The sequence below is a fragment of the Lepidochelys olivacea genome, assembly GCF_965140295.1.
Source record: "Lepidochelys olivacea isolate rLepOli2 genome assembly, chromosome: 20".
NCBI classification, from domain to species: Eukaryota; Metazoa; Chordata; order Testudines; family Cheloniidae; genus Lepidochelys; species Lepidochelys olivacea.
Genome location: NC_140430.1, coordinates 1,563,434 through 1,588,682, shown reverse-complemented (window position 1 = coordinate 1,588,682; position 25,249 = coordinate 1,563,434). Strand labels below are relative to the sequence as shown.

The 25,249-nt window shown below is 61.6% G+C and overlaps 1 protein-coding gene across 1 annotated transcript; it reads left to right on the top strand.

The window, feature by feature from the left end:
* The first annotated feature begins 2,724 nt into the window (after positions 1 to 2,724).
* On the top strand, positions 2,725 to 24,201 carry WNT10B (Wnt family member 10B). The gene is made up of 6 exons (XM_084610840.1): positions 2,725 to 2,769; positions 5,727 to 5,838; positions 19,690 to 19,828; positions 21,663 to 21,925; positions 22,883 to 23,244; positions 23,656 to 24,201. The coding sequence occupies exons 3-6, from the start codon at positions 19,788 to 19,790 to the stop codon at positions 24,100 to 24,102; spliced, it is 1,113 nt and encodes a 370-aa protein (XP_084466966.1). The 5' UTR covers positions 2,725 to 2,769; positions 5,727 to 5,838; positions 19,690 to 19,787; the 3' UTR covers positions 24,103 to 24,201.
* The last annotated feature ends 1,048 nt before the right edge of the window (positions 24,202 to 25,249 follow it).

Sequence of the window (25,249 nt, the reverse complement as noted above, 5' to 3'; positions counted from 1 at the left end):
CGCTGAACCTGGGTTTAGTGGGCTGTGAAATGAGCCATGCTCAGGCCCCGCTGCTCGGCCACCTCCAGCCCCCCAGGCCTAATCCCCAGCCCCTGCGTTTCCCCGGGTCAGCCATGCGCGCGGGATGGATTAGCCCGGCTCAGTCCCTTTACTGCCTGGAAATGGCCCTTTCTTCTCACGCGCCCGGAGAGGGGCATTGATCCCTTCAGTTCAATGGCAGACAAAGCCCAGGGACCGAGCCTGCTGCTGCTGTGGGGGGAGCCCCCCACCCCTCCTACAGTGACCCTCACTTCCTCCCCATACAGGGAACTCTGCTGCCCAGGTCCTTCAGAGACATCCGCCCCCCGAGGGGCCCACTCTCTCCAGCCTCATGGACCCCCAGCCTCCTCCCACAGCGGCTGTCACCGCCTGCCCTGCTCCCCCCAGAGCACAGGGAGCCTCACTTGAGGTCCCCTTGCCCCAGGCAGGGATCAGGGCCCCAGCACATGACAGTCCGTCCCCCCTCGCTCCTGAGCCCCAACTCTGGGGGGCTCTGGGCTGAACCCTTCCAGCCATAACTTCCCTTTGGCAGCAGCAGCAGCCCCTCCCCCGGGTCCCTTTGTGCTGTGGCTCGTTATGGGAGTCGAGGGAGATGGTTTAACGGTGGGGCCAGATTCCTTCTACCGCAGTTTGCTGCATCTCCGCTAGGGGGAAGAAAGGCTGGCATGCAGACCCCCACCCCCAGGGTTACAGCAGCATACGGTCAGGTGGGACTTTACTCCCCTCGGGACACGGCCGGGGAGGACGCCCCAGGAGGGTGCTCCTATCCCAGCAGGAGGGGCCCTTTTGCTGGTTTAAGCGCACGTGGCTTTGGGAGAAGATTACAGGTATAACTTCCAGTGTAGCCTGACCCAGGTACTATGGAAGAACCAGGACTTGAACGCGGGTCTCCCACATGCCAGGTTAGCGTCTTACCCACTGGACTGTCCTGCCGCCCTACCTCAGTACCCCCCACCCCCTTCAAAAAAATATCCCCACAGCCTCCATGCTAGTCTCTGCTCCTTTTCCTCAGTGGCTGGACTGGCGGGTCTCTCTCCACGGGGAGGGAGAACCCAGCAGTGCTGGACAGGCAGGGCGGTGGGGCATGGAGAGACACCGCAGGGGCAGGGAAGGGACTTTCCGTGGCTGGGGTAACTGTTGCTAGGAGCTGGAGGCAGCGGGAGGGAAGACATGGGGGGTGTGGTGTGAGATTTAATGTTTTAAAAACTAAGGAAATTAAATGCTCAAAAATTTTGTCAATGCAGAGTTAAGGTTGCCCAATGTCGTCACCTGGGCACCTTCCAGAACGTGGAGCATGGCTAACTGCGAACCTCTGAAACCCAGGAGAGTTAAGGGCCACACTCCTCCTGCAACACCACCTTAACTCTGCCCTCTGAGTGCGGCAACTAGCCTGTTACTGGGCAGAGTTCCTCTGGACAGCGTCCGCTGGCTCCTTGGACAGCTCTGAGGAGCAATGGGCGCTGTCCGGGGTTCTCTGCTCAGTGTCCCCCTCTGGATGAACCTGTGACCTTCACTCCTGACCCTGTTGTTCATTAGTTGTCCCCCGCATTCATTTGGCTCCAGGATCTAGTGGTCCCTTCTGCAAGGCTGTGGGAGAGCCTCTAGATGGGCCCGCCCACCTCCCAGGATTTCCAATAAGGCCCCCTTGATGGGGAAATGGGGCCAGCTGCATCTGTGTGAAAATTACCTGCCTCCCAGCTGGAGAGGCAGAACTAATGGGGCCAGGTATTACCCTGAGGAGCACCTGGGCCTTATAAAAAGGGCTGGAGCCATTGAGTAGGGTAGGAACTAACTCCAGGAGGTAGGTTGGACTATGCTGTTGAGGGGGGGGCGGAAGCTGGGCCCAGCAACCTGAGCAAAGCAGAGCTCAGAGGGAGCCCTGAAGGAGGCCAGTGACCTTTGGGTGGTTTGGCTTTTTGTTGGACTCTTGGGCCCCTGGAAAGATAAGCTGGCTGAGGGCTTGGACACTGGTGCACCTTGGTCTCCTGTTCTTGGCCTGTGACACACAAGAGTCCAGCCTGCCTGGGCTGTGAGGCTTTGCTCTTGTTTTGGTTGTTAGGCAGTGGTTCCCCACCTATTTACCATTGTGGGCTGCAGTGTGTTATGTGGGCTGCATCCCATAATACCTCTCTGGCCCTGAGGATGTCACATGGGCCGCAGCTCTGGGCGGATCGGGCTGCACGTGGGCTGCAGGGTGAGAACCACTGGATTAGGGTGTGGGTGCTGGGAGGTCAGACTCTGTGGTCTGCTGAGACCTTCTGGCCTTCAGCTCTGACTGGGGATCCTCCGCTCCCAGAGGTCCCCACTATGCCGCATGGCAAGACCCCTTGCGCCTGTGGCCCTCAGCCCTGGAAAGGGGCGTCCATGCCCCCGCATGGCACTTGTGCACCTCTCCTCGTGTCACCGTCGCGGGTCCAATTAATTCTGCCCCACGTGACGGCTCCCGCAACGCAGGGCGGGTGGAGTGTGGGTGGCGAGAGGCTGCCACTCAGTGCTGTGAAACACCACGCTCCCTGCCACACTTAGTCCCTCCTCGCTGTGACTTGTTGCCAATTTAGACACTTTAGGGCCATAGGATTGTGGGGTCTGACCTCCTGTACATTGCAGGCCAGAGAGTTTCAGCTGCTTTCCCCTGTAGTGAGCTTAACTTGGGTTTGCCTAAAGTAGCTTCCCTTCCAGCCAAGCAGCGGGGCTGGACCGGACGACACCCAGAGCCAGGCCTGCAGAAAGGTATTTCACTCACTTTTTCCCCCCCTTGGATGCTGATCTCTGCCTGCCTGAAGGTTCTGGGGGAGCCCCCTCCTATGCCTATCGAGCACTACTAAAGCTTTGCCTGCGTGACACATACAGGAGCTGAGAGGATGTTGTGCCAGGCAGCGACACACAGCTGCTGGCCAGATTTGCTCTGGGCCAGTGCTGCTGTTTGCATTTATCCTTTTGTGTCTCGGGTATTGTGCTTTAGCTATTGAGTTGTCTGTTACGCGCATGTATGTCCCCTCTCCTGGGAACACCCCCTGTGCTGACCCAGTCCTGGGGCTCTGGCCAGCCCGAGGGGGCAGAGGGGTGGTGCTGCAGGGGTAGCATGTACCTTAACTCTTCGCCCAGAGGTTTAGGGTTAGCTGCTCTGTGGTCAGGGAAGGCACAGGACAACGCTGGGCAACCTTAACTCTGCTGTTAATAGATTGTAAGCCTGGTTTCCTTCTCTTGTACCCGGTGAGATGATCAAAACTGTAAAGAATCTTTAAACCCCCTCTGCTGCTGTCTGTGTCTCTTTGGCGTCTCACAAGTCCAGGGCTGCAATAGCCGAATGGCGGAAGCACCCCGTGCAGGGACACCAGTGCCAGGTGCCCCAAGCTCGGCAGGGCTGCACTTCGCACCCACTCTGCTCTTCTGTAAATCTCCGTGAGGCGAGATGGGAGGTAGGGCCAGGCTGCCCCCCTCCCAGCTGGGATAGCAACTTATCCGTTCCCCTGCTTTGCTCCCTCTCATTATCCTGCTCCCTGCAGCACCTCCTACAGGCTGGAGCAGGGCAATGACCTAGCCCCCAGCAGGATTCATTCCAGGGCCCCTGCCTGCTCTGGGTCATGGGCTCCGCCCCCCCCAGCAGATCTCTCCAGAGCTTCCCTCTTTCTGAACCGGTTAAACATTAACGGCTCCCACAGAGCCTAGGGGAATTTCACACTGTCCTAGCGAGTTCAGACAGATTCGCTCCAGTGCGGAGATGCCTGGAATTCAAGAGAACCGGAGGCTCGCGCCTGCCCGGGCATCTGTCCATGGAAGAGTTTGCACATGCGCTCGCACTTGTTGCTGTGTGTCGGGCCCGGGGTGGGGGAGACCCTCGGTGGGCGGGCAGAGCTGGGCTGCCAGGGGCATTTCTGGAGTGAGCCACGGATCAACAAGGCTTGACCTAGTGCCAGAGGCCGCATGGGAAAAGACACTCCAAGGCCGCAATCAGCCAAGGGCACCCCGGGTATAGCGCAGAGCCAGGGAGCCACCGCTCCCAACTCACCCAGGACACAGCCTGCCCTGAACCCAGGGCCCTCCATCCCCTGCCCAGCACACCACCCCTGGAACTGCAGCACAAGCTGGAAGCCTGTCAAACACTTAGTGGGGCCAATGGAGGTGCTAAGGGAGCACTCACGGAAGACAAGGCTGTTGTGGAGAATCTAAAAGCATTCTTTGCATCGGTCTTCACCGCAGAGGACGTGCGGGAGATTCCCACACCTGAGCCATTCTTATTTGGTGACAAACCCGAGGAACTGTCCCAGATTGAGGTGTCAGTAGAGGAGGTTTGGAACAAATTGTTACATTAAACAGTAATAAGTCACCTGGACCAGGTGGGATTCACCCAAGAGTTCTGATCGAACTCGGGTATGAAATTGCAGAACTACTAACTGTGGGATGCAACCTATCGCTTAAATCAGCCTCTGGCCTGGGGGGGGATAGCTAATGGGATGCAGATTATTAAAAAGGGCTCCAGAGGCAATGCTGGCGATTGCAAGCTGGGAAGCCTGACTTCAGTACCAGGTAAATGAGTAGAAACTACAGTAAAGAACAGAAGGATCAGACACTCGGATGAACACAGTATGTTGGGGAAGAGTCCGCACGGCTATTGTAAAGGGAAATCCTGCCTCATCAATCTATTCGAATTCTCTGAGGCTGTCAACAAACATGGACAAAGGGGATCCAGCTGCCTCCCTCCTTCTGGGGTTGGTCATTTGGCTCAAGTGTCTGAGGTCTGGGTGTGGATGAAACCTGCTGAGAACCCGTGGGCAAGATGGCATGTAGAGCATATGCAGGTTTAGGGGGGAGGGCTGCATGCAAGGGTACCGATGACTGGTACAGGTGCCTGTGTATTTGTTTGTATTCATGTCTTTCAGTTGCAGCAGCGGGTGCTAGCAGCTGGGACCTGCCGGGTCCCCATCAGTGTGTGCAGTGCAGCTTGCTCAGTGCATGTCCCTGAGCATAGCAGATGGGGGCTCGGCTCAGTTCAGCATCCTCAGGGGAGAGGGGGATGCAAGTGGTTCCCTCTGACATTCAGGGCAGGGGGCCTCCCATGGTCACATAGAACCTGACTCACACCAGCAGTGTGGGTATCCTGTCGTTCTCTAGAGGCTGGCCACATACAGGATAACAGCCTACTACTGCTGCCTGCTATTGGGGTTGCTCCTTTCAGAACATAAGAATGGCCAGACTGGGTCAGATCAATGGTCCATCCAGCCCAGTGTCCTGTCTTCCAACAGAGGCCAGTGCTAGGTGCCCCAGAGGGAATGAACAGAACAGGACAATTAGCAAGTGATCCCATTCCCTGTGTCTGGCAGTCAGAGGCTTAGGGACACCCAGGGCATGGGGCTGACCATCTTGGCTTATAGTCATTGACCTGTCCTCCAGAAACTGATCTAATTTTTTGAACCCAGTGATACTTCTGGCCTTCACAACATCCCCTGGCAAGGAGTTCCACAGGCTGACTGTGCCTTGCATGAAGAAACACTTCCTTCTGCTTGTGTTAAACCTACTGCCTGGTAATTTCATCAGGTGGCCCCTGGTTTTTGTTCTATGAAGGGGTAAATAACACCTGCTTAGTCCCTTTCTCCACATCATTCAAGATTGTATAGGCCTCTGTCATATCCTCCGCAGCCCTCTCCTTTCCGATCTGAACAGCCCCGGTCTCTTTCATCTCTCCTCAGACAGAAGCGGTTCCAGACCCTCTGAGCAGTTCTGCTCTATCTCCTCTGCCATGAGGTGACCAGGCCTGCAGGTGGTACTGCCAGTGTGGGCATCCCACGGGCTGACATCCAGGTATTTTTCCAGTGCATTGCCTATCCCTGTCCTCGTGGTTCCTAACAGTCTCTTTGCTCTTTTGCCTCTGGCTGCATGCTGAGCAGCTGTTTTCAGAGAACTCTCCATGTGCTGGGAAATGGGAGACCTGGGTTCTAATTCCATCTCTGCCACTGACCCACTGCATGACCCCGGGTGAGTCCCGTCTGCTCTTTGTGCCTTGATTTCCCCACCCACCTTGGGCCTGCTCCTTGGTGCCAGGGGTAGGAAAGAAGCCAGCTGCTGGGGCTGTGACCCATGGTGCAAAGCTGCGGGCATGGGGGAACATGAGCACGCACCCTGTCTCCCATGCATTGCTCTTCCCTCAGTCTTTCCCTTGCTATCCCCCTCCCCACGTCAGCTGCAGATTCCTACCTGCCACAGAGGCCTGTCCCATCCCCTGCTCTCTCCACACAGCCTGGGGTGAGTCCTGAGGTGCTGGGGCTGAGGGGGCTCCTAATGCAGCAGGCAGGTCTTGCCACGCATCACCCCGTGTCTGAGCAAGGACACTCCCATACGCATTCCAGCGCACCAGCCCCACGCCCTCTCCAGCCCTGGGGCGCAGCCTTATTAGGAAGCCAGGTGTTGGCTTGGGATGGGGGGGGGCAGGCTGGCCCCCCCCAGGGAGATGGAGCTGGGACCTGATGGCATGGGGCTGCATCTCAGCGGGCACTAGTGAGGGCAGGGGGGTTCACCCACCCGGGCACCTGTCCTTTGGGGACTCCAGTCCTGTGGCATTGCCAGCAGCAATGGGGGAGATGGGCTTAGATCTCCCTAGGCTGGGCACAGGGAGGCCACAAAGAGGCCCTCTCCCTGTCACGGGGGTCCCCGGGCGATGCCCTGGAACTGCTCCCTATGAGGCCAGGCAGGACTCTGGGGGAGTCTCCTCTCTGGGAGCAGCCTGTCTGCAGGACACACAGCTCACCCGGCTCCACCTTCCTGGGTCTGACCTCATTGCATTCAGCATCCTCTGCCCCTCCGTGCGCTTCCCCCAGCGAGTCCGCCCAGGCGGGGTCCTGGGGAAGCCAGAGGGTCCTGACCCCCAACTCCGCAGTCAGACGGGACTCTCAGCCAGCCAGTAAAACGGAAGGTTTATTAGACGACAGGAACATGGTCTAACACAGAGCTTGTAAGCGCAGAGAACGGGACCCCTCAGCTGGGTCCATTTTGGGGGGCCGTGAGCCAGACAACCACGTCTGCCCTTCACTCCACTCCACTCCACGTCCCCAGCCAGCCCCAAACTGACTCCCCCTCCAGCCCCTCCTCCTCTGGGCTTTGTCCCTTTCCTGGGCCAGGAGGTCACCTGATTCCTTTGTTCTCCAACCCTTTAGCTCTCACCTTGCAGTGGGGAAGGGCCCAGGCCATCAGGAAACAGGGTGTTGGCCATTCTCTGTGTCCAGACCCCTGCACACACCTGCCCTCTAGGGCTCTGCAACCATCATACACCCTTACCCCACCCCCCAGATACTTAACTGCATAGGGGAAACTGAGGCACCCCCACACTATTCAGAGGAAACACTAAGAACAGTCCCACTTCATCTCTCCCCCCTTCGAGATCAAACTGATCAGGCTCACTTTAGCTGGTGACCTGGGGAAGTTTGAAGCCACCAACGTTCCCATGGATGCCCCAGCATCTCTCCCATTCCTCGGTGGGAGTTACACCAGGCCCTTCAATTTCTCGCCCTCCCTTAGGTCGGGGGTGGTCAAAAGCACTTGCAGGCAGCATGTGGGAAGGTTTATGCGGCCTGTGCCCTTTTGCCACCCCAAAAACCCTGGGCGTCAAACTGGGATTGGGTCTTCTCCCAGCGCTCCAGTCTGGAGGGCTGCAATTCGGGCTCTCTTGGTTAAGAGCCCCCATCTTGACCTGGGCCACATACTGTTCACTTACAGAACTAGCATGGAGACATCCCTTTCTCCACAACCTTGTCTCCCCAACAAGCTGGCCCAACACAGCCACTTGGTTATAGGACTGTTTAACTTTCTTAACAGCTTTCACTCCATCTGAGACCTTCTCAAAGCTCTCCACACTGGATCTTTCAACAGGAAAGTCAGTGGATCCATTCACAACAGAAAATTTCTGGCCGTTAGGAACGGAAACTGTCTTCACACCCTTCAGTTGCAGTAAACTGCTTGCAAAGACTCCATGAGGATTCCTTTCCCTAGGGGCTTTTCTATGCAACAATTCACCCCTCACAGAAATTCTGCCCTTACCCTCTTTACATAAGGCTTGCTCTAGAGGAACACTTTCCTGAGCAACAACAGACTCGTTCTGGGCCTCACTTACATCCAGAATCACCTCTGGCCCATCCAGCGGATTCCTACACAATCCCCTTTCAGGCAAACTTACAGACTTCCTAGATAAAAGGTCAGAAGCATTCTCCTTCCCTTTGCCACCCACAAGTTCAGGAATCTTTTCCTTCTTGCTACAAGTTTCCACACCCTCAGTAGGTAACACAATCACATCACCTTCCTGCTCTCCTTGTGCCCTGGCTAGGATCTCACCCTGATTAGACAGAGTTCCTACACCCTTTCCCAGCCACACACTAGCAACAAGCAAAATACAAGCACCAGAATTGTTTGGTCTCTGGGATTTTACATAGACACTAACTGGATGCGACCTAGTTACAGGGCCATTCTCCCGAGCAGACACAAACTTAGGGCCCTTCCCTTCCTGGGCTTTAGTTGAATCCAGAACCAACTCTGAGACAACTGCATGATCCTCAGTCATCACAGGCTGAAAGGCCCCTTCTGTCTGCTCCCCAGACCAAGAAGAGCCGGACACACTTTCTCCTTTCCCAGACACCCAGCTTGGGATCTCTTTCCCCTGGTCCCAGCACACAAGGCTGGTCACAGACAACTGCTTGGAGATCAGGGTAGCTCCCTCCACAGGCAGGTCAATATCCCTGACAGACACAGGCATGTTTCCTTCACTGTCACAATTCTCCACCCAGCTAACAGGTAAGGTCCAGGGACACTCATCTTCCACTCTCCTCGCCTTCCCACCCTGCTGACTAGACACAGCCATCAGCTCACAAGGCTGCCTTGGCTCATCCAAACTTTCCTTACCAAGCACCTTGCCACTCCCAACAGATCCCCTGCCCTGCCTGTGTCTCCCCCCCACTCAGCTGGGGTCTTATCTCCCTCCTTGCTCAATGTTGCTCTTGTGTCCAAGTGGGGGTAGGCAGCGAGCTCGCTACTTTCCTCACTGCATCAGAGCTAGTGAGCCCCCTCCCTGGTGTGCAAGGGGGCAGGGAGCATCAATCTGTCCCACCCAGCCCCAGGGGTCTGGTGGCAGGCAGGCAGGTAGCCCAAGCCTAGCAGCTCCTCCCCACTGCTAGCCAGGTCATCTGCATTTTCACTGACCATTTCCCTCTCCGCTGATTGGTTCCCTGGATTCAAATTCAAACCCTTGGCCGTAACAGGAGCAGGGTCTGAATCCTGTCCCAAAGAGACACAGTCACCCCACAACAGGGTCTTGCAGTTGATATCCTGGAGAACCCCAATGACCAGCCAGCCCCACACCTCCTGGGTCTGCACAGGGATCTGGGCCATAGGCAGGATGAGGGGTTTCGTCCCTGGGACCCTCACACAGCCACTCAGCATCTGAGGCTGCACCACCCAGGGCCTGACAACCGTTCTCTCTGTCCCAGGATCTCGCCATCCCAGGAATGTCTCCCTATTGACCGTCACCTTTTGCTCCCACTGGGGGTCTGAGGGGCAGGCCCCAGGAAACTCCACACAGACATATAGATTGGGGTCAGGAGTGGGAGCCTGTCCACCTCCCCACCCATCTGGCTGAAGGAGTCTACAGCCTTGGGACCCAGCAAGGGAGCTAGACACCGGGGCTTTTCCGCAGGGTCCCCTTGGTTCAAATCACCAGCCTGCTCAAAGGCAGTGAGGTGGCATCCACATCTTCCTCCCGCCCCCCCCTTAACCAGGGGCAGCAATTGAGTCTTGAGGTTCCCTGCAGAACTGGCCCCCTAGGGTCTATCCCCACTCACCCCTGGGGGGTCCCCTAGGCCTCTCCGCTCCCCCACCGCCAGTTCATGCTGCTGCTGCTTCTGCAGCTCTTTCTCGGGCTCTCGCTGTCTCTCACAGTCCTCTTGCTCTCTCGGACTCAGCTCCAATCCCGTCCGTCTCCGATCCCCGGATGGGGAACCCGATCGTGAAGACCCTCGTCTGGTCGGGGACAGGAGTCTTGGGGGTGCCTGGCTCCCACTCCAGCTGCTCCCAGATCCTGCTCTAGCCCCAGTTGGGGTCAGGAATCTGTCCCTGAGAGCGGTCATCCTCCTCCAGCCGCACGATGAACTGTGCTTTGGTGAACTTTCCAACGCTCAACCCTCTCTTTCTGCACAGGGTTACAGTGTCCTTCTTAAGGAGACGGTGACAGACCATCACTCCGCTCTTCCCAAGTTGTTGTGGACTCACAGGCCTGTGTGTTCTCAGCTCCCCACGGTCTCCAGGGAGAACCCCTAGTGTGCCAGCCCTTCTCGAGGTCACCACCTCTTTGCCAGGGTCGGCCGTAGACTCCTCTGCCCCTTGGACTGCTCGCTGCAATCCCCAGGGGAACCCTGTTACTGCAAAAGTCCTTCTCTCTCTCCCAGGGCCAAGCCGCAGGCTCCTCTGCCCTGAGACTGCTCACTGCAGTCCCCAGGGGGACCCCATTACTGCACAGTCCTTCTCGCTGGTCACACACTCCCGGGGTTAACCGCCCCCTGAAACCGCTCCTCTCTGAGCCTTCAGCACGCCTGGTCCTCGTCAATCCCCCTTCGTTTTACTGCTCCCCCTTCGCTTACTGCAGGAAGCGCCATCCACGGGGTGCAGTACATCCCACCGCTCCCACCAGCTGTCACGGAGTCCCCCGGCGATGCTCTTGAACTGCTCCCTACAAACCCAGTCAGGACTCTGGGGAAGTCTCTCTGGGAGCAGCCTGTCTTCAGGACACACAGCTTCCACCTTCCTGGGTCTGACCTCGGAGCATTCAGCATCCTCTGCCCCTCCGTGCGCTTCCCATAGCGAGTCTACCCAGGCGGGGTTCAGGGTCTTGCTCCCCAACTCTGCAGTCAGACGTGACTCTCAGCCAGCCAGTAAAACAGAAGGTTTATTAGACGATAGGAACATGGTCTAACACAGAGCTTGTGGGTGCAGAGAACAGGACCCCTTAGATGGGTCCATTTTGGGGGGCAGTGAGCCAGACAACCCCGTCTGCACTTCACTCCATGTCCCAGCCAGACCCAACCTGCCTCCCCCTCCAGCCCCTCCTCCTCTGGGCTTTGTCCCTTTCCGGGCCAGGAGGTCACCTGATTCCTTTGTTTTCCAACCCTTTGGCTCTCACCTTGCAGGGGGGAAGGGCCTAGGCCATTAGTGGCCAGGAAACAGGGTGTTGGCCATTCTCTGTGTCCAGACCCCTGCACACACCTGCCCTCTAGGGCTCTGCAATGATCGAACAGCCTTATCCCACCCCCTAGATACTTAAGAACTGCCTAGGGGAAACTGAGGCACCCCCACACAGGGAAGCCAAAAAGAGACCCTGTCCCCCCACCCCCCAGGCTGGCCAGGGAGCCAGCAGACCCCAGCACAGGGTTCATCCTCCAGCCCAACATGCCTCCCTCTCCCCCAGCAGAGAGCAGCCTCGCTGGCCTAGTGTGGGGAGGGGGAAGAGAGCCGCTGCTGTGGGACATCACCCCCTGTTCCACCCCATAGCTCCCATTTACCCTCCAGGCCATTCATAACCAGGGGACAAACTACCAGGGCGCGGGGGTGTCTCTGGCACGGACTGTTTTTCAATCAAGCCTGGATGTTTTTCTGCCTGGGAATCACGCTGGGGCAGGTCTTGGGCCTGTGTCCTACCAACCAGCCTGGATGGGCTCAGGGCTCCCTTCTGGCCTCTTGGATCTCAACTCATGAGATCTGCACTGGGTAGCCGGGGCCTTTCCCGGGCTGGATAGAACCTGCCAGCCTCCACACACCCCCACGCCCTGCCAATCTAACCGCTAGACCCCCCTCCCCTCTCAGAGCCAGGGGTACAACCCAGGAGTCCTGGCTCCCAGTCCTGATATAGAACCAGAAGATCATCCTTTGCAGAGTTTAGGGCCAGGGCCAGGGCCATGAACCCACCAGAGCCCAGGTTGTGGGGGAGCCCCCCAGGGCTGGGAAATGCCCCCCTCCACCGCTTTGCCACTCTTGTCTCTGGGTCGGCCCCTGAGTCACCATCATCTCCGGCAGTCACAGCAGAGACTGCACCTGTGGGGGGAGCCTGCGCTCTAGGGGGGCAGCGAGGGAGTGTCACAGAGTCCCTGGGCGATGCTCTGGAACTGCTCCCCATGAAGCCAGTCAGGACTCTGGGGCAGTCGCCTTTCTGTGAGCAGCCTGTCTGCAGGACACGAAGCTTACCCGGCTTCCACCTTCCTGGGTCTGACCTCGGAGCCTTCAGCATCCTCTGCCCCTCCATGCGCTTCCCCCCAGCGAGTCCACTCAGGTGGGGCTCCTGGGGAAGCCAGAGGGTCCTGCCCCCCAACTCCGCAGTCAGACGGGACTCTCAGCCAGCCAGTAAAACAGAGGTTTATTAGATGACAGGAACATGGTCTAACACAGAGCTTGTAGGTGCAGAGAACAGGACCCCTCAGCTGGGTCCATTTTGGGGGCAGTGAGCCAGACAACCCCGTCTGCCCTTCACTCCATGTCCCAGCCAGCCCTAAACTGAAACTCCCTCCAGCCCCTCCTCCTCTGGGCTTTGTTCCTTTCCCGGGCCAGGAGGTCACCGGATTCCTTTGTTCTCCAACCCTTTAGCTTTCACCTTGCAGGGGGGAAGGGCCCAGGGCATCAGTGGCCAGGAAACAGTGTCGGCCATTCTCTGTGTCCAGACCCCTGCACACACCTGCCCTCTAGGGCTCTGCAAGGATCATACACCCTTATCCCACCCCCTAGATAATTAAGAACGGCATAGGGGAAACTGAGGCACCCCCACACTATTCAGAGGAAACATTAAGAACAGTCCCACTTCGTCACAGGGGGTTAAAGGGAGGGGACAGGGGGCTGCGCTCTGGGGGGTGGGGCAAGGGTAGGAGGGAGGCTGCACTCTGGGCTGGGGGAGTCCCGGGCGGGGGTCTGTGGTCCGGGAGGGGGGGCTCGCAGGGCGGCTGCGTTTTGGGCTTGGGGGGATTGCACGGGGAATTGTGCTCCAGCCGGGAGGGCGGGTCGCAGGGGGGCTGCGCGCTGGGCTGGGGGGGTCGCAGATGTAGCTTTGCTCTACGCAGTGGATTTGGCCAAAGGCACGTGCGTCTCTTGCCTCTCCTCCCCCTCCCTCCCCCGCCCCCCCCGCGGAGCCCAGAAGGGCGGCGGCGGCGGGGGCGCTGCGGGCCCCGTCCCCGGCTCCAGGGAAGCGGGGGCCGTGGCGCGCACGGGCCCTGCCCACCAACCATGGAGATGAAACGCGCATCCCCGCCCTGGAAAGTCCCCGGCGCGGGGCTGGCCGCGCTCCAGCTGGCAGGACCCGGGAGCCGCTCCCGGGGCCTCTTGCCCGGTGCCAGGGGCCGGGGCAGCAGCGTCCTCGGCGGGCAGCCGGGCCGGACAGCTGGCGCTGGCTGGGCACGGCCGGGGGCGGATAGGCTCGTAGCCGCCGGCCCGGCACAGCAGCTGTGCCCCTGACAGGGGCCCTGGCCCCCAGCTCTGGGGGTTTTGACGCCCCTGTGCGGGGCGGGGCAGCCGCCTCTGGGGTGGAGCCGCGGCCGCCTCTGGGGTGTGGGAGCAGCACGCGGCACCAGCTACACGAGGCTTGGGGGCAGGAAGTGTCCAAGGGAGGGGGCAGAATGGACTGTCCCAGGGCGGGGCTTGGCCAGGACACCGGGGTTTGCCTCCTGACACCACACGGCACCCCTGATTTCTAGGAAGCATAAACATGGGGGACCTTGTCTTCATTAGCACAGCATCCCCCCCACCCGCATTGAGTCACCGCTACCAGCTCCTACAGCCCCTGGGGGGAGGGGGGAGGGGGACAGATGGGGGTTCATGGGGAGGGAGAGATGGGGCGCACGGGGAGGGAGGGGCAGCTAGAGGGGTGTATGGGGAGGGAGGGAGAGATGGGGCGCACGGGGAGGGAGGGGCGGCTAGAGGGGTGCACGGGGAGGGAGGGAGAGATGGGGCGCACGGGGAGGGAGGGGCGGCTAGAGGGGTGCACGGGGAGGGAGGGAGAGATGGGGCGCACGGGGAGGGAGGGGCGGCTAGAGGGGCGCACGGGGAGGGAGGGAGAGATGGGGCGCACGGGGAGGGAGGGGCAGCTGATGGGGCGCACGGGGAGGGAGGGGCAGCTAGAGGGGTGCACGGGGAGGGAGGGAGAGATGGGGCGCACGGGGAGGGAGGGGCAGCTAGAGGGGTGTATGGGGAGGGAGGGAGAGATGGGGCGCACGGGGAGGGAGGGGCAGCTAGAGGGGTGCACGGGGAGGGAGGGAGAGATGGGGCGCACGGGGAGGGAGGGGCGGCTAGAGGGGCGCACGGGGAGGGAGGGAGAGATGGGGCGCACGGGGAGGGAGGGGCAGCTAGAGGGGTGCACGGGGAGGGAGGGAGAGATGGGGCGCACGGGGAGGGAGGGGCAGCTAGAGGGGTGTATGGGGAGGGAGGGAGAGATGGGGCGCACGGGGAGGGAGGGGCGGCTAGAGGGGCGCACGGGGAGGGAGGGAGAGATGGGGCGCACGGGGAGGGAGGGGCAGCTGATGGGGGCAGCTAGAGGGGTGTATGGGGAGGGAGGGAGAGATGGGGCGCACGGGGAGGGAGGGGCGGCTAGAGGGGCGCACGGGGAGGGAGGGAGAGATGGGGCGCACGGGGAGGGAGGGGCGGCTGGCCGGGGCGCACGGGGCTGGGTAGGGGCCGCTCAGCCGATGGGGGCGGCAGGCTGCCGGCTCGGGGTGTGGCTGAGTCTCCCCAGATCCAAGAAAAACTTGAGTCCGTCTGCAGCGCAGCGCGATCCTCGGATCGTAGCAGGAGCCGGGGGAGGGGGCTGGAGGTGGGGGTGCGGAGAACCAGCTCGCCCCGCGGGGGAGCGGGCTGAAGCCCGGCAGGGGGAGCGGGCAGGAGCTGCAGAGCCCGGCAGAGGGAGCGGAGGGGCTGAGCGGCGGGAGAAGGCAAGAGCGGGGTTTGGGCTGGGCCGGGCGGGGAGTGAGCAGCGGGGCGTTGGGTGGCGAGCGAAGGGAGGAAGGGGTGAGTGTGGCAGGGAGCAGGGGAGGAGGGTGTCTCTGTGCCGCAGGTCCCAGCTGGGAGCGGGACCCTGCCACTGGATGGAGCGTATGGGGATAGATCGACAGACAGAGGGGGTGCATGGGGACAGATAGATAGATAGATAGATAGATAGATAGATAGATAGATAGATAGATAGATAGATAGATAGATAGATAGATGGTGTAGGGGATAGACAGACAGAGGGGATGTGTGGGGGGTGGATGGGAATGGATAGATAGGGGGTGTAGGGGCTAGACAGACAGAGGGGGTGTATGGGGATGGATGGATGGATAGATAGGGAGTGTAGGGGACAGACAGACAGAGGGGGTATGTGGGGATGGATGGATAGATAGGGAGTGTGGGGGACAGACAGACAGAGGGGGTGTATGGGGATGGATGGATAGGGGGTGTAGGGGACAGACAGACATAGGGGATGGATGGATAGATAGGGGGTGTAGGGGCTAGACAGACAGAGGGGGTGTATAGGGATGGATGGATGGATGGATAGATGAGGGTGTAGGGGATAGACAGACAGAGGGGGTGTATGGGGATGGATGGATAGATAGGGAGTGTAGGGGACAGACAGACAGAGGGGGTGTGTGGGGATGGATGGATGGATAGATAGATAGGGAGTGTAGGGGACAGACAGACAGAGAGGATGTGTGGGGATGGATGGATAGATAGGGGGTATAGGGGACAGACAGACAGAGGGGGTATGTGGGGATGGATGGATAGATAGGGAGTGTGGGGGACAGACAGACAGAGGGGGTGTATGGGGATGGATGGATGGATAGGGAGTGTAGGGGACAGACAGACAGAGGGGGTGTGTGGGGATGGATGGATGGATAGATAGGGAGTGTAGGGGACAGACAGACAGAGGGGATGTGTGGGGATGGGTGGATAGATAGGGGGTATAGGGGACAGACAGACAGTGGGGGTATGTGGGGATGGATGGATGGATAGGGAGTGTAGGGGACAGACAGACAGAGGGGATGGATGGATAGATAGGGGGTGTAGGGGCTAGACAGACAGAGGGGGTGTATGGGGATGGATGGATGGATAGATAGGGAGTGTAGGGGACAGACAGACAGAGGGGGTATGTGGGGATGGATGGATAGATAGGGAGTGTGGGGGACAGACAGAGGGGGTATGTGGGGATGGATGGATAGATAGGGAGTGTGGGGGACAGACAGACAGAGGGGGTGTATGGGGATGGATGGATGGATGGATGGATAGGGGGTGTAGGGGACAGACAGACATAGGGGGTGTGTGGGGATGGATGGATAGATAGGGGGTATAGGGGATAGACAGACAGAGGGGGTGTATGGGGATGGATGGATGGATGGATGGATGGATAGGGAGTGTAGGGGACAGACAGACATAGGGGATGGATGGATAGATAGGGGGTGTAGGGGCTAGACAGACAGAGGGGGTGTATGGGGATGGATGGATGGATGGATAGATGAGGGTGTAGGGGATAGACAGACAGAGGGGGTGTATGGGGATGGATGGATGGATGGATAGGGTGTGTAAGGGACAGACAGACATAGTGGGTATGTGGGGATGGATGGATAGATCGGGGTAGAGGGGATAGACAGACAGAGGGGGTGTATGGGGATGGATGGATGGATGGATGGATAGGGGGTGTAGGGGACAGACAGACATAGGGGGTGTGTGGGGATGGATGGATAGATAGGGGGTATAGGGGATAGACAGACAGAGGGGGTGTATGGGGATGGATGGATGGATGGATGGATGGATGGATAGGGAGTGTAGGGGACAGACAGACATAGGGGATGGATGGATAGATAGGGGGTGTAGGGGCTAGACAGACAGAGGGGGTGTATGGGGATGGATGGATGGATAGATGAGGGTGTAGGGGATAGACAGACAGAGGGGGTGTATGGGGATGGATGGATGGATGGATGGATGGATAGGGTGTGTAAGGGACAAACAGACATAGTGGGTATGTGGGGATGGATGGATAGATGGGGGTAGAGGAGATAGACAGACAGAGGGGGTGTATGGGGATGGATGGATGGATGGATAGGGTGTGTAAGGGACAGACAGACATAGTGGGTATGTGGGGATGGATGGATAGATGGGGGTAGAGGGGATAGACAGACAGAGGGGGTGTATGGGGATGGATGGATGGATGGATAGAGAGAGGGGGTGTATGGAAATTGACAGATTAGGTAAATTAGGTAGCATGTGAGCCAGGAGGTGAGTGCAGCGGTGAAGGAGTGAATGGGGAAAAGGAAAGAGCAAACCACTGAGGGAAGCCTTGGAGTTCTGGTGAACAAAAGCGAGTGTCAGGAAAGCAGAAGAGGAGAGAGCTGGGATCAGAGGGAGGCATGAAGAGGACTGTGTGCAGTGTGTGGGATGTGTGGTGCAGGAGGTGTGCAGTGCAGGGTGTGCAGTGTGTGTACAATGTGGGCTTAGTGAGTGCAGTGGTGGGCTGTGTGTGTACAGTGTGGGTGCAGTGCGGTGGAGTGCAGGACTGTGTGTGTGCAGTGTGTTTACAAATGCACTGGGGAGGTGTGGTACAATGAGGGGGGTGCAGTGGGTGTAGTGCAATGTTTGTACAGTGTGGTGCAGTCCCAGACTGTGTCTATGCAGTGTGTATGCAATACGAACTGGGGAGGAGTGGTGCAGTGAGGGGATGCAGTGTGTGTACAGTGTGGGTGCAGTGCGGTGGAGTGCTGGACTGTGTCTGTGCGTGTGTATGCAATACGAACTGGGGAGGAGTGGTGCAGTGAGGGGATGCAGTGTGTGTACAGTGTGGGTGCAGTGCGGTGGAGTGCTGGACTGTGTCTGTGCGTGTGTATGCAATACGAACTGGGGAGGAGTGGTGCAGTGACGGGATGCAGTGTGTGTACAGTGTGGGTGCAGTGCGGTGGAGTGCTGGACTGTGTCTGTGCGTGTGTATGCAATACGAACTGGGGAGGAGTGGTGCAGTGACGGGATGCAGTGTGTGTACAGTGTGGGTACAGTGCAGTGTACAATGTGGGCTGACTGGGTGCAGTGACAGGCTGTGTGTGCGCAGTGTGAGGAGTACAGTGTGCAGTGTGTACAATGTGGGTGCAGTGAAGTGGAATGCTGGACTGCGTGTGTGCAGTGTGTTTACAATACACACTGGGGAGGTGTGGGGCAGTGAGGGGGTGCAGTGTGTGTATACTGTGGGTGCAAGGGGTGGACAATATGGCTGTGGGGGGTGTTTCCAGTGGCCCGTGTTTCCAGGAGGGATTTTCCCATGCATAGAAGGGTGGGGGCAGGGTTGAGGCAGTCTGATCAGTGCACTTGCCAGGGAGGTGCCCAATGGCTCATGCGTGGCCCAGTCAGGATGGGTCCCTTCAGCAGACCCCAGGGCTCGGCCAGCTCCAGGAGTGGGACCCCCCCGCCTCATCCCCCAGTGCAGCAAGTCCATCTCAGGCTCTCCGGATCCCCCTCAGACCTAGCATCAGCCCTTCCTTTCCTGCCAGTGACCCAGCTGTCCCTCTCACCTCCCTCTTGGGGCTTATGCCCTCATATATACCATTAGAGCAGGGGCTGGGAGCCAGGACTCCTGGGTTCTATCCCTGGCTCTGGGAGGGGAGTGGGGTCTAGTGGTCAGAGCAGGGGGGGCTGGGAGCCAGGACTCCTGGGATCTTTCCCTGGCTCTGGGAGGGGAGTGAAGTCTAGTGGTCAGACCAGGGGCCTGGGCGCCAGGACTCCTGGGTTCTCTCCCTGGCTCTGGGAGGGAAGTGAGATCTAGTGGGTTAGAGCAGGGGGACTAGGCACCAGGACTCCTGCCCATGCCTGTGTGCTGGGGTGATGCCCAGGTGCCCCCGCGGCTGGAGAGACCCAGGGACCAGGGGGGTTTTCACTGCAGTTTCACGAAGGACGCTTGGGGGAGGGGGCCGGGTCCGATGGGCTTAGCCCAGTCTGGGTCTGACCAGGGTCGTTGTAAGCGTCTTTCCTCAGATGGGGGGGGGGCGCTGCCCCTGCAGCGGGTTGCCTGCTCTGGCCCTTGGGATCCCCGCCCGGGTGGGGGCCCTGCAGCCTGGCCCCAGGGGCAGGGTGGGAGTGAGGAGGATGCAGGGACCCGCCCAGCTCGGCAGATGCGGTCCAGGCTCCCGCTGCCCAGGGAGAGGGAGGGGACCAGCGCATTCCCAGCCCCGCCCGGTGCAGCGCGGGGCCTCCCCCGCCCTCCCCCCGCCCAGAGCAGGGCACCTCAGGGTGCGCGACCGACCGCCTGGTGGGCTGGGGGGGGGTCGTCCATCTGGGCTCCCCCAGGCATTGCTCGGTCTGGGGGCCGGGGCTGCGGGGACAGACGGACAGACTGACCGGTGTGTGAACGAGGAAGGAGGGAGGGGGCTGAGGGAACCAGGGGCTCTCTGTGCTGCGGGGGGCCGCGCTGGGTTTGCCCCAGGGCTTTCCGGGGGATCCCCTGTCCCTGTAGGGAGGCTGGGCCGGGGCAATCCCCAGGGGGCTCTTTGGGGAGGGCGGGGCCGGGGCTCCCCATGTCCTGCCTCAGTTTCACTACCTTTAAGGGGTTGAGACTCCGGGGATGAAGGATGTTGCGGGGAACGGGGGGGGGGCTGGGACATCTTCCCCACACTAACGACCCCTGGCCCCTTCCAGTCCCCAGCCCGCAGCTGTCTGGAGCAGGAGACGACCCCCCCGCCCCTCCCTGGGCCGGGACATGAGGGAGGAGGCGCCGCCCGGCCCGACAGAGCAGCATGGGGCTCGCCCCCCTCCTCGCCCTCTTCCTCTGGAGCCGGTAAGTGGGGCCGGGCGTGGGGGCAGCAGGGTCCCTGGCTGGGAGGCTGGGTCCGGCGTGCCGGCCCCCGCCGCGTCTCAGCCAGTCACCCTCTCCACACCCCGCACCCTCTGCCCGCGGGGCCACCTGTGCCAGGGGCGGGCGCCCGGACTCCTGGGTTCTACCCTTGGTCCCGGCGGGGAGCGGGGTCTAGTGGATAGAGTTGGGGGTGGGCTGGGAGCCAGGACTCCTGGGTTCTACCCTGGTTCTGGGCAGGAAGTGGGGGCTAGTGGGTAGAGCAGGGGGCTGGGAGCCAGGACTCCTGGGTTCTCGCTGGGGCTGGGCGGGCAGTGGGGTCTAGTGGATAGAATGGGGGCTGGGCTGGGAGCCAGGACTCCTGGGTTCTACCCTGGTTCTGGGCAGGGATTGGGGGCTAGTGGGTAGAGCAGGGGTCTGGGAGCCAGGATCCTGGGTTCTCACTCAGCTCTGGGTGGGCAGTGGGGTCTAGTGGATAGAGTGGGGGCTGGGCTGGGAGCCAGGGTCTCCTGGGTTCTACCCTGGTTCTGGGCAGGGAATGGGGGCTAGTGGGTAGAGCAGGGGGCTGGGAGCTAGGACTCCTGGGTTCTCACTCAGCTCTGGGCAGACAGTGGGGTCTAGTGGTTAGAAGAAGGGGGTGGGGCTGGGAGCCAGGAGGCCACTGACTGGATCTTGTGCAGGGTTATGGGGGGCTGGGTCTCATGGGGAGTTCAGGCGGTTTGTGGGGGTGGATCGCCTGAGGGTTACGGGGTCTCTTGGGGGGTCACGGGGGGGGGTTATGTTCCCTCCCCATAGTAGGAAGCTTCGCTATTTCCCCTTCAGCATCCAGATATTTGTCTCCACGGCCACCCAGGTTATACGGGCCCCTCCCTCCATTGCCATGGAAACCCCTGTTCTAGACCTGGGGGGCAGGGGGCTCTCGCATCATCACGGGAACACCCGCCCTCCCCCCAGAGTGGGTGCCGAGCCGGAGGGTGACGCACCTAATCCTCAAACCCCTTTAATCTGGTTCCAGGGCGGGGTGTGTATGTGAGGGGGGAATTTCCCCTGCCAACGGGGCCAGGTGCAGAGCTCCTGCGGGGGTGGGGGGAGGGTCCTGGGTTTACACGCCTTGCACACACGTGTGACGCAGGCTGCCCATGGGTCCAGCTGAGTGTGCATGGCACATTGGACTCCTGGGTTCTCTCCCTGGCTCTGGGAGGGGAGAGGGGTCCAGAGGGTTAGAGCAAGGGGGGCTGGGAGCCAGGACTCCTGGGTTCTCTCCCTGGCTCTGGGAGGGGAGTGGGGTCTAGTGGTCAGAGCGGGGGGGGCTGGGAGCCAGGACTCCTGGGATCTTTCCCTGGCTCTGGGAGGGGAGTGGGGTCTAGTGGTCAGAGCAGGGGCCTGGGAGCCAGGACTCCTGGGTTCTCTCCCTGGCTCTGGGAGGGGAGTGGGGTCTAGTGGTCAGAGTGGGGGGGGCTGGGAGCCAGGACTCCTGGGATCTTTCCCTGGCTCTGGGAGGGGAGTGGGGTCTAGTGGTCAGAGCAGGGGCCTGGGAGCCAGGACTCCTGGGTTCTCTCCCTGGCTCTGGGAGGGGAGTGGGGTCTAGTGGTCAGAGTGGGGGGGGCTGGGAGCCAGGACTCCTGGGATCTTTCCCTGGCTCTGGGAGGGGAGTGGGGTCTAGTGGTCAGAGCAGGGGCCTGGGAGCCAGGACTCCTGGGTTCTCTCCCTGGCTCTGGGAGGGGAGTGGGGTCTAGTGGTCAGAGTGGGGGGGGCTGGGAGCCAGGACTCCTGGGTTCTCTCCCCTCCACTCTTCTCATGCGCTTTGCTTCCCTTCCAGGGCCCTGGGTAACGACATTCTGGGGCTGAAGCTGCCGAGCGGCCCTGACCTGACCCCCAACACGGTGTGCCTGACCCTGCCGGGGCTCAGCAAGCGCCAGATGGGGCTGTGCGTGCGCAGCCCCGACGCGGCCGCCTCGGCCCTGCAGGGCATCCAGGTCGCCATCCAGGAGTGTCAGCATCAGCTGCGGGACCAGCGCTGGAACTGTTCCAGCCTGGAGCGGGCGGGCCAGGTGCTGCAGGACAGCGCCATCCTCAAGAGAGGTGAGGGCCGGAGCAGGGGGAGCCCCGCCCCAGTGCAGCTTGCAGGGCGCGTTGGGGCCACCCCCTCCCTGCTCCCCGCAGCCTGGAGCGGCCTCCGAGGTTGCCTTGGCCCCTGCATCGAGGGGGAGGAGCGAAGAACGAACCCAGGATCAAAGCGAGGGAGCCGGAGCCCGCCGCGGCCTGCCCGATCCTGCCGGGGCAGCCAGCTCCCAGGGCGCGGGGAGTTCTGTGGGGCTCAGCCCAAGGCCCCGCTGGCGCCAAGGGGGCCGCTCCGGCAGAGACGCCCCAAGGTCCCAGACTGGGGGGACGGGGCGGGATTGGGGTGCATGGCTGCGGGGCTGGGCACAGACAGCGCTTCCAGGGCCCCACGGGGGAGGGGGTAACCCGGCCCCTCAGGCCCGTTCATGCGCATGGAGCAGGGCAGTGTGGCTGGGTGGGAAGCTCTGAGGCGCACGAGTGGAGGCAATGAGGTGGTGGGCTCTGGAGACCTGCCTTCAAACACCCACTTCGGTCACAAGTGAAGCGAATGCAGCTGGTCTCAGCCCAGTTCAACCAGGGGAGTGGTTTCTGTGAATCAGAAGAGGGAGTGCAGGGAGCTGTGGGTCGGGGCTGAGGGGGGCAGGGCTGGGTTAGCCGGAGCTGCGGGTCAGGAGTGAGGGGCACCGGCGGAGCTGGGGGGAGCTGAGCTGATTGCAGGGGGCAGCAAGGATCCTGGGTGTGTTCGGAAAGAACCCAGGAGTTCTGGCGGAAATCTGACCCCAGTGACCCTGTTCCCCCTCCCCTCGCCCGGCCAGTTTCAGCTGGATACTCTGTTCCTCCTCGCCGACCGGGCTGCCTCATGCTCCACCCCAGAGCCAGCTGCACTTCTGCAGGGGGGAGGGTGCCCGGGTTCCTCCTCGTCTCCTGGGAGGGGCCCAGCATGGTCCCCAGCTCACCCCCTCCCCCTGTGCTCCTCAGGCTTCCGGGAAAGCGCCTTCGCCTTCTCCCTGCTGGCGGCCGGCGTGATGCACTCGGTGGCCACGGCCTGTAGCCTGGGCAAGCTGCAGGGCTGCGGCTGCTCCTGGCGGGAGCGCGGCGGCCCGGAGAAGCGCCAGCTGAAGCTGAGCCAGCTGCAGGCGCTGTCCCGGGGCAAGGGCCTCCCCCCTCAGCTGGCCTCGCTCCTGGGCGAGCCCAGCCCGCAGGACACCTGGCAGTGGGGCGGCTGCGGACCCGACATCGGCTTCGGGGAGCGCTTCTCCCGGGAATTCCTGGACCCTCGGGAGGCGCCACGTGACATCCAGGCCCGGATGAGGGTCCACAACAACTGGGTGGGCAGACAGGTATGGGGGGAGGGGCATGGTGCGGGAGGGGCACAGTACCTGCGGGGCATGGGGGAGGGGCACAGAGGGGGCAGGGGCACTGGGGGAGGGGGACAGCGGGCAAGGGGTGTTAGGGGGCAGGGTGGGGAGATAAGTAGGGTGCCAACGGGGGCCAGGGTGGGGATAGGGGCTGGGGGGCCCTAGGGGGCAGGGTCGCCGCTGCTCACTGGGAGGCCCAGGGCTGATGCCTCAGGCCAGGCGTGAGCAGGAAGGGTGCCGGTCTCGGCGGGGGGCTTCGTCCCGAGCCCCCAGCAGCCGCCGGTGATGAGCAGCGGCAGGCCCCACGGCTGCGGCCGCTGCGCGGCTGCCGCCCGGTCCTGCGGCAGGGAGTTCCGCCGGCTCACCCGGCTCCCCCGTCTCCCCCCGGCGCAGGTGGTGGCGGAGAACATGAAGCGCAAGTGCAAGTGCCACGGCCCGTCGGGCAGCTGCCAGTTCCGCACCTGCTGGCCGGCGGCGCCCGAGTTCCGGCTGGTGGGCGCGGTGCTGCGGGAGCGGCTGCAGCGGGCCGCCTTCATCAGCGCCCGCAACCGCAACAGCGGCGCCTTCGGCCCGCGCCGCCTGGCCCGCCAGCTGGTCTACTTCGAGCCCTCGCCCGACTTCTGCGAGCGCGACCCGGCCCTCGGCTCGCCCGGCACCCACGGCCGCGCCTGCAACCGCAGCAGCCCCCGCGCCGACGGCTGCGCCAGCCTCTGCTGCGGGCGGGGCCACAACCTCCTGCGCCAGACCCGCGGCGAACGCTGCCGCTGCCGCTTCCAGTGGTGCTGCGCCGTGCGCTGCGAGGAGTGCCGGCTCGGCGCCTGGCTCAGCGTCTGCAAGTGAGGGGGGCCGGCCCCCCGCGCGCCCCGAAGGGGCTCCCCCGGGAGCGGCTCCGCGGCCGGAGAGAGGCGGTGGAAAGCCTGAGCCCCTGGGGCTCTGTGGGACGGGAACAGGCGGGGGGGGCGAGCTAAGCAAATTTTGCGAATGCTTTAAAGGCTGCAGGGGAGCAGCGGCGGGGAGTCGGGGGTGTGTGTTATGGGGATGCCAGGGGGCAGCGCAGGGGGTGGGGGGAGCGGGTCAGCGGATCAGCGGGGAGGTTGGGGGATGCTGCGGGCAGTGGGGGTCGGGGGGTGGAGCAGTAGGGGTCAGGGAGGACGCAGTAGGAGTATGGGGTCGGGGAGGAGCAGTGGGAGTCAGGGGGATGGAGTGGGAGTATGGGGGGAGCACGGGGGGCTGGGGGATGCTCCGGGGGCAGTGGGGGGTCGGGGCAGAGCAGTGGGGGGTCGGGGCAGAGCAGTGAGAATCGGGGCAGAGCAGTGGGGGGTCGGGGGTCGCAGTGGGATATCAGGTTCGGGGCATTGGGATGCTCCGGGCAGCGGGGGCATTGGGGGCTGGAGGTGGGTATCAGCAGGGGGCCGGTGTGGGGGACTCCGCAGGGTTAATTTATTGCTCTAGGGCACAGACCTCAGGGGTTCAGGAGCCCAGTTAGCGCTCAGCGTTACCCGGACTGTGCGCTCCGGGTGTCACTGGCTGTTTTCACACCTGTACCTGACTCCCACGGCAAGCGGCTGCCCCGCTTGGCTAGTTTAGCAGCTACAGCCGGTTCCTGTCAGTAAAAGCACCTGCCTGGAGAGTGACTGTGGTGAATTCACTGGCACCGGGGTCCAGTGTCCGGCGCTGCACAGAGCCACCGGAAACCCCTTCCTGTGCTGGAGGCTTGCCGGGCGGGGCCTGCTCAGGCCTCGGGGTCCCCTCTGCTGCTGTGCCCCTCACGGCTGCAGGGGCTGGCATGGGTGCAGGGCTCCTCGCACGGACCCTTTCCCTGGGGTGGGGCAGGAAGCCCTGGGGCAGCAAATAGGATGGTTAAACATTTGTTAAATGGAAACTGGGAGGAAGAGGGATTAGAGGGGCCGGGGGCTGGGACTCCTGGGTTCTATCCCTGGTTCTGGATGGGGAGTGGGGTCCAGTGCGGGGGTGGGGGAGCTGGGAG

Bases quoted from the DNA above. Each gene is read 5' to 3' on its own strand.
- WNT10B (XM_084610840.1), top strand. From the start codon at position 19,788: ATGGGGCTCGCCCCCCTCCTCGCCCTCTTCCTCTGGAGCCG. The intron at 19,829-21,662 runs GTAAGTGGGGCC...CTTCCCTTCCAG, and splicing joins GCCCTCTTCCTCTGGAGCCG to GGCCCTGGGTAACGACATTC. The intron at 21,926-22,882 runs GTGAGGGCCGGA...TGTGCTCCTCAG, and splicing joins CAGCGCCATCCTCAAGAGAG to GCTTCCGGGAAAGCGCCTTC.